Here is a 12,306-nt window from a genome sequence, read left to right on the forward strand (position 1 = left end):
GTTTAAGGTTAACATTATTTATAGAATTTTTGTTGTGTTTTCTTAGCAAACCTGCAAAAATATTAGGATTTTTACTATAAATGTGATGTGGTGACAGATACAGGTTCAGGCACCTGTTTCTCATTGATAAGTTAGCTGTCTGCATTAGTTTCAAAGTTAAATATACCGTTTATAATTGCTTATAAGTTGAGTCGAGTTGCAAGCAACAAAGATCCTAATCTGCAGTAGTATACTGTGCTTGTAGATCAGGGTCCATGTTGTTTGTTCCACTGATTACTCCTTACAGACTGCTTAGATCCAGATCTGTCAGCATATTATTCAATGACAGATTTGGGTCTGTGCAGTTTGCTATTGGTCTCAACTTGTAAGCGAGTACATACAGTACATCTTGTTACATTTTGTAAGATTCCTGGAGCCCCTATTACTGTCTACACTCACTGCATTTTTCTTGTAAAATAGTTTCAGAAACCAAATTTTGTTTAGTTTCTTCCTCCAAATCAACATCAGTCATTTTTTTTAAAGATTTGGTTAAGGAGAACAGAGTATTTGCAGTATCTTCATTGCGTGGTCATATTGTTTTTGTATCAGTCAATATGTCTGCCCTGACAGTTCCATGTGAACTACATTATCGATCACTAATATACAAGTATTGATTTATTGTTTTTAGCACTTCAGAATATTTTTTATCCTTTTCAGGAGACTTTGAAAATTATTTGTGAAAATATTGCATATTGACTTCTAGTGAGTGTCTTCAAGAGTTCATTATGTGACTAAACTAAGCTAAAGATTACCAACAAGTACGAATTGTTAAAATGTTTGGTCAGTAAGGGTATTAATTAATCTGAGTCAGTTATCTTTCAGGTTTCTTTTTAAAAAAATCAAATTATTTATGCATTATTTTCAAAAGGACATGTTTGTAAAAATCCCCACTAAATTTAATGAATTGATAATTAGAAAAGATTGAGCACTTGGAAAAGCATCTCTAACTAACAGTGCTTGGCATGGTTGTGCAGTGATGGAAATGCAGTTTTTGTTATTAATGTCTTTATGTGTCTTTCTAATGCATACAGTGTAGAACTACTGTCATAACATTGATTGCTGCTTATGCAGATAATGAACATAAACAACTTTAAGATTTAACTTTTTTTATTGAAAATTATCAGATGCACAATTCACTGAAACATGCTCTAAGGTGTCTATTCTAATATAAAACCCTGACAACACTCGTTTATGAAAATGGCAGAACAGTAATCTCCCCACCAACTCCCTCCACCACCATGTGAGATCTTGGGTAAATGACTATAGTTTATTTTTCAATTTAATAGATTTCCTTGTAAGTTCTGTCTTGTCAACAAACTGCAAAGAAAACCATTGGCTGAATCAGTGTAAAATTTGCTCAGATATTTCATCCAAATATTTTTATATTATTTGCAGCTGTAATATTGTTGTCAGTTTTTAAATTCAAGTAAATTAATTTATGACATGCAATAGGAAGTCTGTCTCCTGAGCAAGCAAAGGTGTCAATCACTAATTCAACAAACCCTATTACATACAAAGGTGTAGATCACTATTGCAACAAGCCCTAAACAAAGCATAGTGTAGATTACTAACTCAACAAGCCCTAAACAAGCAAAGGTGTCAGTTAACAGTGCTTAATCGACAGGGATAAATATAGTTCAGAAACTAAAGGACAGGGATAAATATAGTTCAGAATTTCAAAACTGACAAACAAATCACATATCTTTCATCAAAATTGCCAAGTTAGGTGTTTTAGCTTCATTTCAGCCTATTAGAGAAATGTAATATAATTTTCTTCATGTAATTCATATAGATCATATTTCTATGTCATTCTTCTTTTTTCTTTTTTTTTATAATTGGAAACCAAATAAATTTTAAATAATATTCTCCAAAATGTGTAGCAGTTTTCCAAATGCAAAAAAGAGTGAATCAAAATAAGGCAGATGGTAAAATCCACTGTTTAAGTTTAGAATTTCCACATGACTCTTCTTTAGTAGTTAACAGTAACATTATTCTCATTGTGTACAAATTTGTAATAGCTACGGAGTAACATAAATCTCATTGTGTACAATTTTGTAATAGCTAGGGAGTAACATAATTCACATTGTGTACAATTTTGTAATAGCTAGGAAGTAACATAAATCTCATTGTGTACAATTTTGTTATAGCTAGGGAGTAACATAAATCTCATTGTGTACAATTTTGTAATAGCTAGGGAGTAACATAATTCACATTGTGTACAATTTTGTAATAGCTAGGAAGTAACATAATTCTTATTGTGTACAGTTTTGTAATAGCTAGGGAGTAACATAATTCTCATTGTGTACAAATTTATAATAGCTAGGGAGTAACATAATTCTCATTGTGTACAAATTTATAATAGCTAGGGAGTAACATAATTCACATTGTGTACAGTTTTGTAATAGCTAGGGAGTAACATAATTCTCATTGTGTACAAATTTATAATAGCTAGGGAGTAACATAATTCTCATTGTGTACAATTTTGTAATAGCTAGGGAGTAACATAAATCTCATTGTGTACAATTTTGTAATAGCTAGGGAGTAACATAATTGTCATTGTGTACAATTTTGTAATAGCTAGGAAGTAACATAATTCTCATTGTGTACAATTTTGTAATAGCTAGGGAGTAACATAATTCACATTGTGTACAATTTTTAATAGCTAGGGAGTAACATAATTCTCATTGTGTACAATTTTGTAATAGCTAGGGAGTAACAATTCTCATTGTGTACAGTTTTGTAATAGCTAAGGAGTAACATAATTCTCATTGTGTGCAATTTTGTAATAGCTAGGGAGTAACAATTCTCATTGTGTACAGTTTTGTAATAGCTAGGGAGTAACAAATCTCATTGTGTACAATTTTGTAATAGCTAGGGAGTAACATAATTCTCGTGTACAATTTTGTAATAGCTAGGGAGTAACAATTCTCATTGTGTACAGTTTTGTAATAGCTAGGGAGTAACATAATTCTCATTGTGTACAATTTTGTAATAGCTAGGGAGTAACAATTCTCATTGTGAACAGTTTTGTAATAGCTAGGGAGTAACATGATTCTCATTGTGTACAATTTTGTAATAGCTAGGGAGTAACATAATTCTCATTATGTATATGACTATCCCAGAACACCAGACTCACAAGTATTCTCATTTTATGGGGAACATATGCATGTAATTATCTGTTTTTATCTGTCACCCCACTCACAAAAAGTATTTCACTGCCCATAAATATGAATGAAGTATCTTTTGCATTTTAAGACATATTTCACATGCCTGTTTGCCATTGCTTGTATAGTTAAATGCCTTTTTGCCATTGCCTGCAGAGTTACATTCCTTTTTGCCATTGCCTGCAGAGTTACATTCCTTTTTGCCATTGCCTACATAGTTAACTTGCTTATGTAGAATGCATTTCTTTTTGCTTGCTTCACATTTTTCCTTACATCTTTTCAATGTCCCAATATCATATTTCCCAAATGCTTGTTAAACCATTTGTGTGGAATGATTTGTTCTGTTTATTTGTAATCTCAGTTCTTTTTCTATTATTCATTTTGAATAGCTGTTTAATAGTTCAAACAAGATAGACCCAGATCTGCCATCACATGATGCACAGGCAAACTGGGTCTTGCATTATTTGTTATACTGAATAGTCCCAACAACATACATAAGCCCAGATATGTTGGTTCATTGTGTAAAGATAGATATGAGTCTGTTGTTAATATTTGGATCAACTTATATGCAAGCGTACAGTACCAGAAGAACTGTCGGTTTCATATAGTTTACATGTTTACCCTTTTCTTGATGATTTTAAAAGCTAGAAAAGTCAGTAATGTTTTTAATTCCAGAATGAATCATACACATGGATCAGTAAAACTTATTGTATTTTTCTGTCGGAATGCCTAAGCAGATTGACTCTTTTCCATTTTTTCAGGTGGTCAAGGATCTTGTCACAATATTCCCAGTACTGCGAGATTGGCTGGCGGACTTTCTGAAATGCAACTGCCAAATGATAGCATCTGAGATAGGACACAATCTCTTAATTGAGCAGGTAATGTGATCTTGTGTGAATGAAGTCTAATTTGAGATACTATGTGTCAGCAACAAGTTAAGAATGAATGGCTTGTACTTGGATGAAGTGTAATTTAAGTCTGAAAAGTAACTTAATTTGGAGTGGCCATTACATGATGGGGGGGGGCTGTTTTTTTTTAAGAGTGATGGTTTGCCTAATGGTTATCTTTCTATTTTTCAGTGAAAATTTTAAAATATTTACACTGGAAATGAATGCATGCAGACAAGACAGATATAAGCATCTAAAGCATGCATTTCTGAGAGCTAAAACAGTGCAAATTATAATTTCTACAAAGTCCAATGACTTTATTTCTATAAGAATTTACACTTGTAGGAGAAGATTTAGAAATGAAACAACTAATTTGATTTTAATCATGTATAGAGTATATCAGTTTCAAGAATTTTTCACAGGGTAACCTTTTGCCAAAAATATGAGAAGAAATATCCTTAGTTTTTTTGAAGGACTCCTTTTATGACTGAGTTGCTGTTGGGAAACTTAGCATTTATCTTTTTAGTGCCTTCTTCAAAAGATTGAATCATATTAACCCAAAAAATTTCAATTATTTAAAATCATTTTTTTCCCCTGTAAAGTAGAATAAAAGTATTTTAATTTCAAAAGTAATTCTGAAGATATCATAACGATAAACATTGTGGACTGTTTTCAGGCTGGGAATTAATGGTCGCATGGTGTTCTCATCATTTAGTTTATTCAAGATAAGTGTTAAGAAAATATGCTACACCGTTTTGATCTTATAGGCCTTTTACTGTTTGCAGGTGTTGAGACTGCTGCAGTACCTCGTGAAGTTTGGCTACTATAGTGATATTGAGGATGTGAGACACCTGTTGACTCCCCTTCTCTGTCAGCTGGATGGTAGGCATGATGCCCCATTTCCCAAAGACAAAGCAAAAGGTTGGCAGTCTTTCACTTTTAACTTTTGTTTTTCCACCTCATATTTCATTATCTGATTCTAGATAGCTTGAGTTAGTCTTTTTAAAATTTTTAAAAAAATTCAGCCAATACACTAAAATGATTCTTTTGTTTCCTGCTATTTCAGGTAGGGTGGTGCACTGTATGGGAATTATGGATGAGCTGATGAAAACAAACTTTATCCTGTATGTTTAAATGCTGACTCTGACTAAACAATGACCAGATGACTACAATGACCAGATGACTGCAGTGACTGCAATGACCAGATGACTGCAATGACCAGATGACTATAATGACCAGATAAATACAGTGACCAGATGACTACAGTGCCCAGATGACTGCAATGACCAGATGACTATAATGACCAGATGAATACAGTGACCAGATGACTACAATGACCAGATGACTTCAGTGACCAGATGACTACAATGACTAGATGACTACAGTGCCCCAGATGACTACAGTGCCCAGATGACTACAATTACCAGATGACTACAATGACCCAGATGACTACAGTGACCCAGATGACTACAATGATCAGATAACACAAATTGACCCCTTATTATTCAAGCTAGCAGACCTCTCCAAAGATATCTTGATATCCTATTTATCCTCATGTATTGATTGATACTAGCAAAGATATATTGATATCCTATTTATCCTAATGTATTGATTGATTCTAGCAAAGATATCTTGATATCCTTTTTATCCTGATGTATTGATTGATTCTGCTAGACAAATCCATCTTCTTTCCTAAACAAAGTCTCGACTTTTTCAGTACTGATTTCTCTAGACTTGACTTTTAAACTTTTACACGATTATCCCATCACTGATCCCACTCATACTCAAAAAATATACATGTGAAATAAATGTATTTTAAGTTCACAGGCCTTTCAAAGATTATATTTGTCTGTGTGTATGAAGAGAAGAACTTGGGAAATTTTGGATGAAATTCAGTGAAAACTTGAATGATTTTGTTGAGGATGATAAAAGAAATAAAACTGATGAAATGTTTCGGGTATGTTTCTTAATTTGTTTCTGGAATTTTGCCTGATTTGATAGGCATAAAATGTAACACAGTGTGTGTCACCAGATATGATGTTGCTTATCCAAGGTTTTTTCTTCCTTTCCCCATGTGTTTCTTTGGTATATACAGTGGTGTTTATACATACAAATATCCTTTGTGAATGTGTGAATGATGTCAGGGTTTACAGGTGTTGCTTCTTGTTTATTTAGTAATACAAAGATAGTCAAATGTAAATTAAGCATCACTCCTTAATTAAATTCAACTATTGAAAGAAAAATGTGAGGCTGCAACATTTACCAAATGTGTAAAAATGTGTGCATGGTATACGATAACAGAAATGATGCCATTGAATTGAAACAATTCCAAACTATACCTCACCCCACCCCACCCCTCATCAACTAGTGAATCCTGACGTTCATCTGACAGTTATGTATATGTAATACATTAACAGTGCTGACAATTACATATATATAATAAATTAACACTGTGCATAATGTAATACATGAACAGGGTGCATACTGTACCGCAGTATGCATTACATTAACAGTGAGCATACTGTACCACATAATGTATTACATTAACAGTATGCATACTGTACCACACTCAGGTTGCTATCATTTTATTTCATGTATGTCCTTTACCTCTTGCTATAACTATTTCAGTTTGTAAATTATGATAAACAAAATTGGATAATGCAAATGGATGTATATACTGTACATAAACAAAAGGAGCTACAGTGACTTTGGAACTGTTCAGTGGTATGTAAAGTTCAAAAAATGTTTTGTTTAAAAAAATGTTACAGAGCCCAGGCTCTGACTCAGGCATCTTGTATAATGGTACAAGAATCAGTGACCTGTCTCATGCTACACAGTAACAGACTCCTGGAGGTATCATGGAAAAGTACTGGACAGGTCTATCATCAGGTGACACCACATCCTTAGATGCCAAGGTACATGTCTTAGAACATTACTGAATGCCTGGAAATAACTATGCCCCAGCCTGCACACTCATCTTGCTTCAGTTGTTACATGAATTGCAGTCAAGTGTCTTTATGTTTGGAGGTTCATACTTACCAGCACCATTTTTTTTCTCAACCCAGAAGATTCAGCCTCCTGCGCATTAATCAAAGAGATTGTCAGGATTTTGCCACCTGAGTTCTGTCCCTATCCACTTATTACATCATTGGCCACTTATAATGTTCCTGCATATATTGATCTATTAAGAAATACCAGCCACCATTTAGACAACTGGTAGAGTTGCTGACATACTATATTGCTTTGAGAGACAGCTTCAGGTCCCAAGTGACAATAGGCCTTTATTTTCACATTGTAAACTCCCATAAGATTTCAACCTGCATGTTTATAAGACACAAACTGGTTTTTCATATGAAAGTCCATTCTGTGGACAGGAACCCTGTGGGCTTGGGAATATTAAAACCTTCCTCGGTACATGCAGTCTAGAGTCCTTCCTATATGCCCAACAGCAGATTTGGAATGTTGTGGCAACAGTGTCCATGCTTCATACTTTTATTTAGCAGTCTGAGTACAGCCCATCGAGAACCCCATTGATGGACATGCTTGGAGTCATTCTCTCTTATGGCACATATCACAAAAGAGCAAGTCTACACTACTTTCAGGTGCCATGGTTGTACCTGGAAATCCACTGCATTCATAAAGATTTGCTTTGCTTTACATTTGTTTTTCTTGAAAGATCACTTTCAGGCTATCTCAGATTACAATCACTTTCTTCCAGCCTTTTTTCCTTGATCAGATCTGAGGCCAAGAAACAGTCTGGCATTTTTTGGCAAAATACTCACAGGTCCAGTGACCCCTGTCTCAGTCTGTTTCCAATTAGAGATATCAGAGCAATAGCAAGTATTCCCCTACAGCAGGTCAAGCAGGAAAACTATCCTCCAAGCCCTTTCCCATGATGAGAACCAAGGGCCACAAATGTCCAGACATGATGAGACATGGGTCAGTAAGAACAGTTTCTCTTTCTGAGAGACCAAATTGATGCCCATTTCAGTTATCTCATTGCCTCAGAATGGTAGAGATTCTGCATTCATGACCAGTGGGTGTTGCAAATTGTCTCCGAGAGCTTCCAGATCATGTTGAATGTACTATCCCCATTGTCAATGGCTCCCTTTGCAACATACCTACCAAGAGATCTATTCAAAACTAATGTTTCGTAGCAAAAGATAAATACTTTTGTTACAAGAAAGCAAATAGAAATTGTTCACAATGCAATCTCACCAGGATTTTACTTCACACTGCTCTTGATTGCCAGAGCTGATGGCAAGCTTTGTTGAGTCATAAGTCTAATCTCATGCACTTCATTTGGGCACCATGATTCAGAATGATGACAAAAATACTAGTTCTCAAAGTGATTCTGGAGAGCAACTTCATAGTCAGCCTAGACCTGCAAGATGCATATCTCCACAATCCCATTCACAAGTCTTCTTGGAAATTCACATTTATAGATGTGGCATGCCAATTCAAGGCACTTTCATTTAGTCTGAAAATCTGTCCCAGGATCTTGACAAGAATGAAGTCATGCTTCAGAGTCACCTCCATGTCCATGACTTTCCAGGATGACATTCTTCAAAATCTGTATAAAGACAGGAAATTCATTGTTTCACTTTTGCTTCACATGGATACCTCGTCAACAAAAACAGATCTGATATCATTCCATCCCAACCTTCCACTCACTTGAGTATAAAGTTCAAAATCCACTTGAAATGAAGCTGTATCAATCTGGAATGTGCCTTAAAAATCATTTTATTGGTGTCTACCATTTGCTCAGAATTGAATTGCAGCCTGTGAATTTCTTTTACTCTTAGGTCTCAATGCAGCAGCGGATCTCTATTGTTCCAGTGTTGCCTGTTCAGAAGACCACTGTAGATTATATTTTCTATCCCAGTGGCAGCTGAAACTTTGACCACTAGACCAGGTGATCCCAATTTTGGTCCACATCTGGTCTCACCTCAACATATGTGATAACCCCACTTAGTTTACTGCAGGCATCATATTGCAGAATCTGCAGTCAGAAATTACAATCTGCAAAAGATGCAAGAATGACAAGCAGGAGTGTCCACCTGTGGTCCTCCTTTGAAAAAGTCAGTGGGGTTTGACCCTCTAGAAGTACTCATTATGCATGTCTCCCAGAGATAAAGGCAATAGCAAATGCCTTTTAATTGTGGCAGGAGACACTGTGTGGAAAGGGTGTTCTCATTTCTATCTGACAACTTGACTGTTTTGGATTATATCAGAAGGCAGAGGGGAACCATGTTCGCAGATCTCTGCATTGTTGTTTTCTCAGATGTTTTCAGCATCAGCATAAACTACATTGAATTCTACTACATCTTGGACAGTAGAACTGGGTACCATGAAAAATTTACCATTGTATTTCTGAACATACCAGGATATGTACCATGGTATATCACAACTGTATTAGAAACAAACAATTTAATGTTCTGAGGCAGGTGTCTGACAGTATTTTAAAGAAAAATCCATCTGTTAATGGCTGGAAAATATTATCTTGCTCTGATTTATAACAAAATAACACCATATTATATCCATTTTATTATTTGAAGAAAAAAATTATTGTGAGATAACAGAAAAAAAATATCTATGCTCAAAATCACAGCCCCACTCCAATAAATTGGTCAGAACTTTATAGTAGATAAATTTGATATGTGCATGTTAATTGATGTGTAGTTGTGCTCAAAACCTAAGTAAATTGAGTTAATTAAGCTTACACTTTAGCTGACGTGCCTTTAAAAGACATTGTGCTGACATTAGAGCTTAGTGATAGAAATAGGACATGTTGATACTCAAGCCTACAATTTCCTAAGTGAATTATAGATATAATAGGTGGGAAGCTCTGAGTGGGATGCTAACACCAGGCAAGATATTTATCAGAGATGGTCAGTAAAAATAAAACCCACTGATTCATGAGAAAATATTTTAGTGCAATTGAGAAATTTATATAAAATCAGAAAACAACTGCTCTCCTGAAAATCTTATGGTGATTTGCAGTCTTACAATGGAGTACATGTCCTTAACACATTAACAGATGCCTCGTGCTACATGTCTGCGGCATGATGCCCCTGTGCTAGACATCACTATAAACTGTCACACTGCAGACATCGTAGTGGTATGACTGAAAAATTGTTAAAGCTACATAAAAAATCCAAATCTCTCTCTCTCTCACACACACACACACACACACATTAACATATGCCAGAAAAGAAGCTTAAAAAAATGACATTTAGTATTGTTTTCTCATTCAAAATATTTCCTAAATATTGATTTGAACCAAAGAACTTTCACAACCAAAGTTACAGTGATAAACTACCATGGTTTGTACCATCAGAAAATACTGAGGTAAACTGGTATAATTGTATTACTGTGTACGTGCAATGGACAGGTTGAATGTCCAAGCAGACTCTCTATCCCAATTAAATCTGTCAGTTCATGCCAAATGGTCCATTCACCCTCATACCTGCCAGACTCTTTTTTACATGTCACACAGAACGTTTGACTTGTTTTTATTCCTTAACCCATTCACATGGTTGTGTCTATAAGAACACAATTTCACTAGTTCTATATTATTATTTTATTACCTCATTTAATTTATGGATGTCATATGAAAATAACATTGAACAGTTCAAATTTTGGATAACTTCAGTGGCAGCCAATGACATGATACTGGGAACACAGCTCTTTAATGAAGTGTTTAATTAATGTAGTATGATTTATATGTGTTGGACTATTCATGTACAATGATAGATCAGTATTATTCTAATATATAATGCACCTTTACTTTGGAAGAGGTGAAAATGTATGTTACATACAGGTGTTGTAATTGATATTGATTGTAAAATTACCACCATATTGTAAAGACCCCTCAAACACAAACTCAGATGAAGACCATGTGAGGAAATATCCACTTAATGATTTTAATTTATATAATATGTCCTAGAAAAATGGCAAATGTTGTTACTACTAGTGCAGTTATATATTACGATGAAATTTTCTTGTGGAGTAACACGTGGACTGAACCACTCTGACTGGCATGTGCACAAAAATTCAATTTGCAATTGCATTATTATATTTTGATTCAACTGGGATGGATCAGAGGTATTTGACAGGGTTTGAAGAAAGCAGGTTTGACTTAACACATTTCTGGTTGTTGCCATATTTGTGGTAGTTGTTAGATTTCGGTTTGGATATTTTTGGCCAGTGATGTGTATAGCCTGTGTGTCTGGAACAGTGTTTTCTGTCAGTTTGTGACATAAATATTTTCTCATGCTTGGGTTTTTGTAATATATTTTGAAGTAAACATGGGCAAGTTTGTTTTATTGACATTAAGTTACTCATCTTTCTTGCCCCATCTGGTGTCCATAAAAATCCATTGCTCATTTGCCCCAGGTGCATCCATATGGGTTACATGGGCAAAGTATAATGAATGGTCAGGTCATAAAAATCACTGGGATTTTTTGTTCTTTTAAAATTGGTTGATACGTTGCACCTATCTGGCAATAGGGATTTAGCAGACATTCTTGGTTTTTCATTGCTTGTATTTCTTATGTCCTTGTCTTTGTTTAGTTCACAACCTTGCTTTAAAGAGGCACTTGATGTTTGTATTTTTCAACCCCTCCACATGGCTCAATGTGCAAGATATTCTCAAACCATAAAGCATTTAAGAAGTTGATGGTGTGATAGGACTCAGCAGCATGGATTCAGATAGTTTATACATGTGTCAGTACTGATGACCTTAGAAGTTTGTGGTTAAATAATACTCTTTCATTTTTGAGCTCTACCAAATAGCTATACTAAGTGTGTGTGCACATCCATTCCAATAGTAAATGTCTGTTGACAGGATTTTGAGACAATCTCACTATCTAAAGGGAGACCACTCTTATCTAACTTCCATCTTTGGCAGTTTTACAACTTTTAATAAATACTAAGTTTGGGTAAATATTATTGAAGAAACATAATTGGCTAAAAATGTATTGTGTTTCCCTATAAGACTTCTTATTGTAGTTGTTTCATGCTGATCATATCTCCAACATACATGTTTGATGGTCATCTTGAAAACCTTGTTATTGTCACTTTTTCTGAACAGGTGCTTGTAGTCACGTTTGTTTTTCACTGAAAGACCGCTTATGATGCATAGCTGGTCCTAAGTTAAAATGGCACTGATCAAAGCTCCAATTTAGTTGCTATTTTAAAAGTCTGGTTACTGC

General features: G+C 34.8%; 1 protein-coding gene across 4 annotated transcripts in view; it reads left to right on the forward strand.

The window, feature by feature from the left end:
• Nucleotides 1–12,306, forward strand: part of LOC149779968 (inositol 1,4,5-trisphosphate-gated calcium channel ITPR2-like) — a 187,233-nt gene that overhangs the window by 11,831 nt on the left and 163,096 nt on the right. For all 4 annotated transcript variants that reach the window (XM_089936684.1, XM_089936686.1, XM_089936687.1 and 1 more), the window contains 2 exons: nucleotides 3,965–4,081; nucleotides 4,876–5,011. In XM_089936684.1, the coding sequence (XP_089792810.1) occupies nucleotides 3,965–4,081; nucleotides 4,876–5,011 (253 nt within the window). The remainder of the gene's footprint in view (nucleotides 1–3,964; nucleotides 4,082–4,875; nucleotides 5,012–12,306) is intronic.

This window comes from Sinohyriopsis cumingii, chromosome 16 (assembly GCF_028554795.1).
Source record: "Sinohyriopsis cumingii isolate HCF-2022 chromosome 16, ASM2855479v2, whole genome shotgun sequence".
In the NCBI taxonomy this organism is placed as follows: Eukaryota; Metazoa; Mollusca; class Bivalvia; order Unionida; family Unionidae; genus Sinohyriopsis; species Sinohyriopsis cumingii.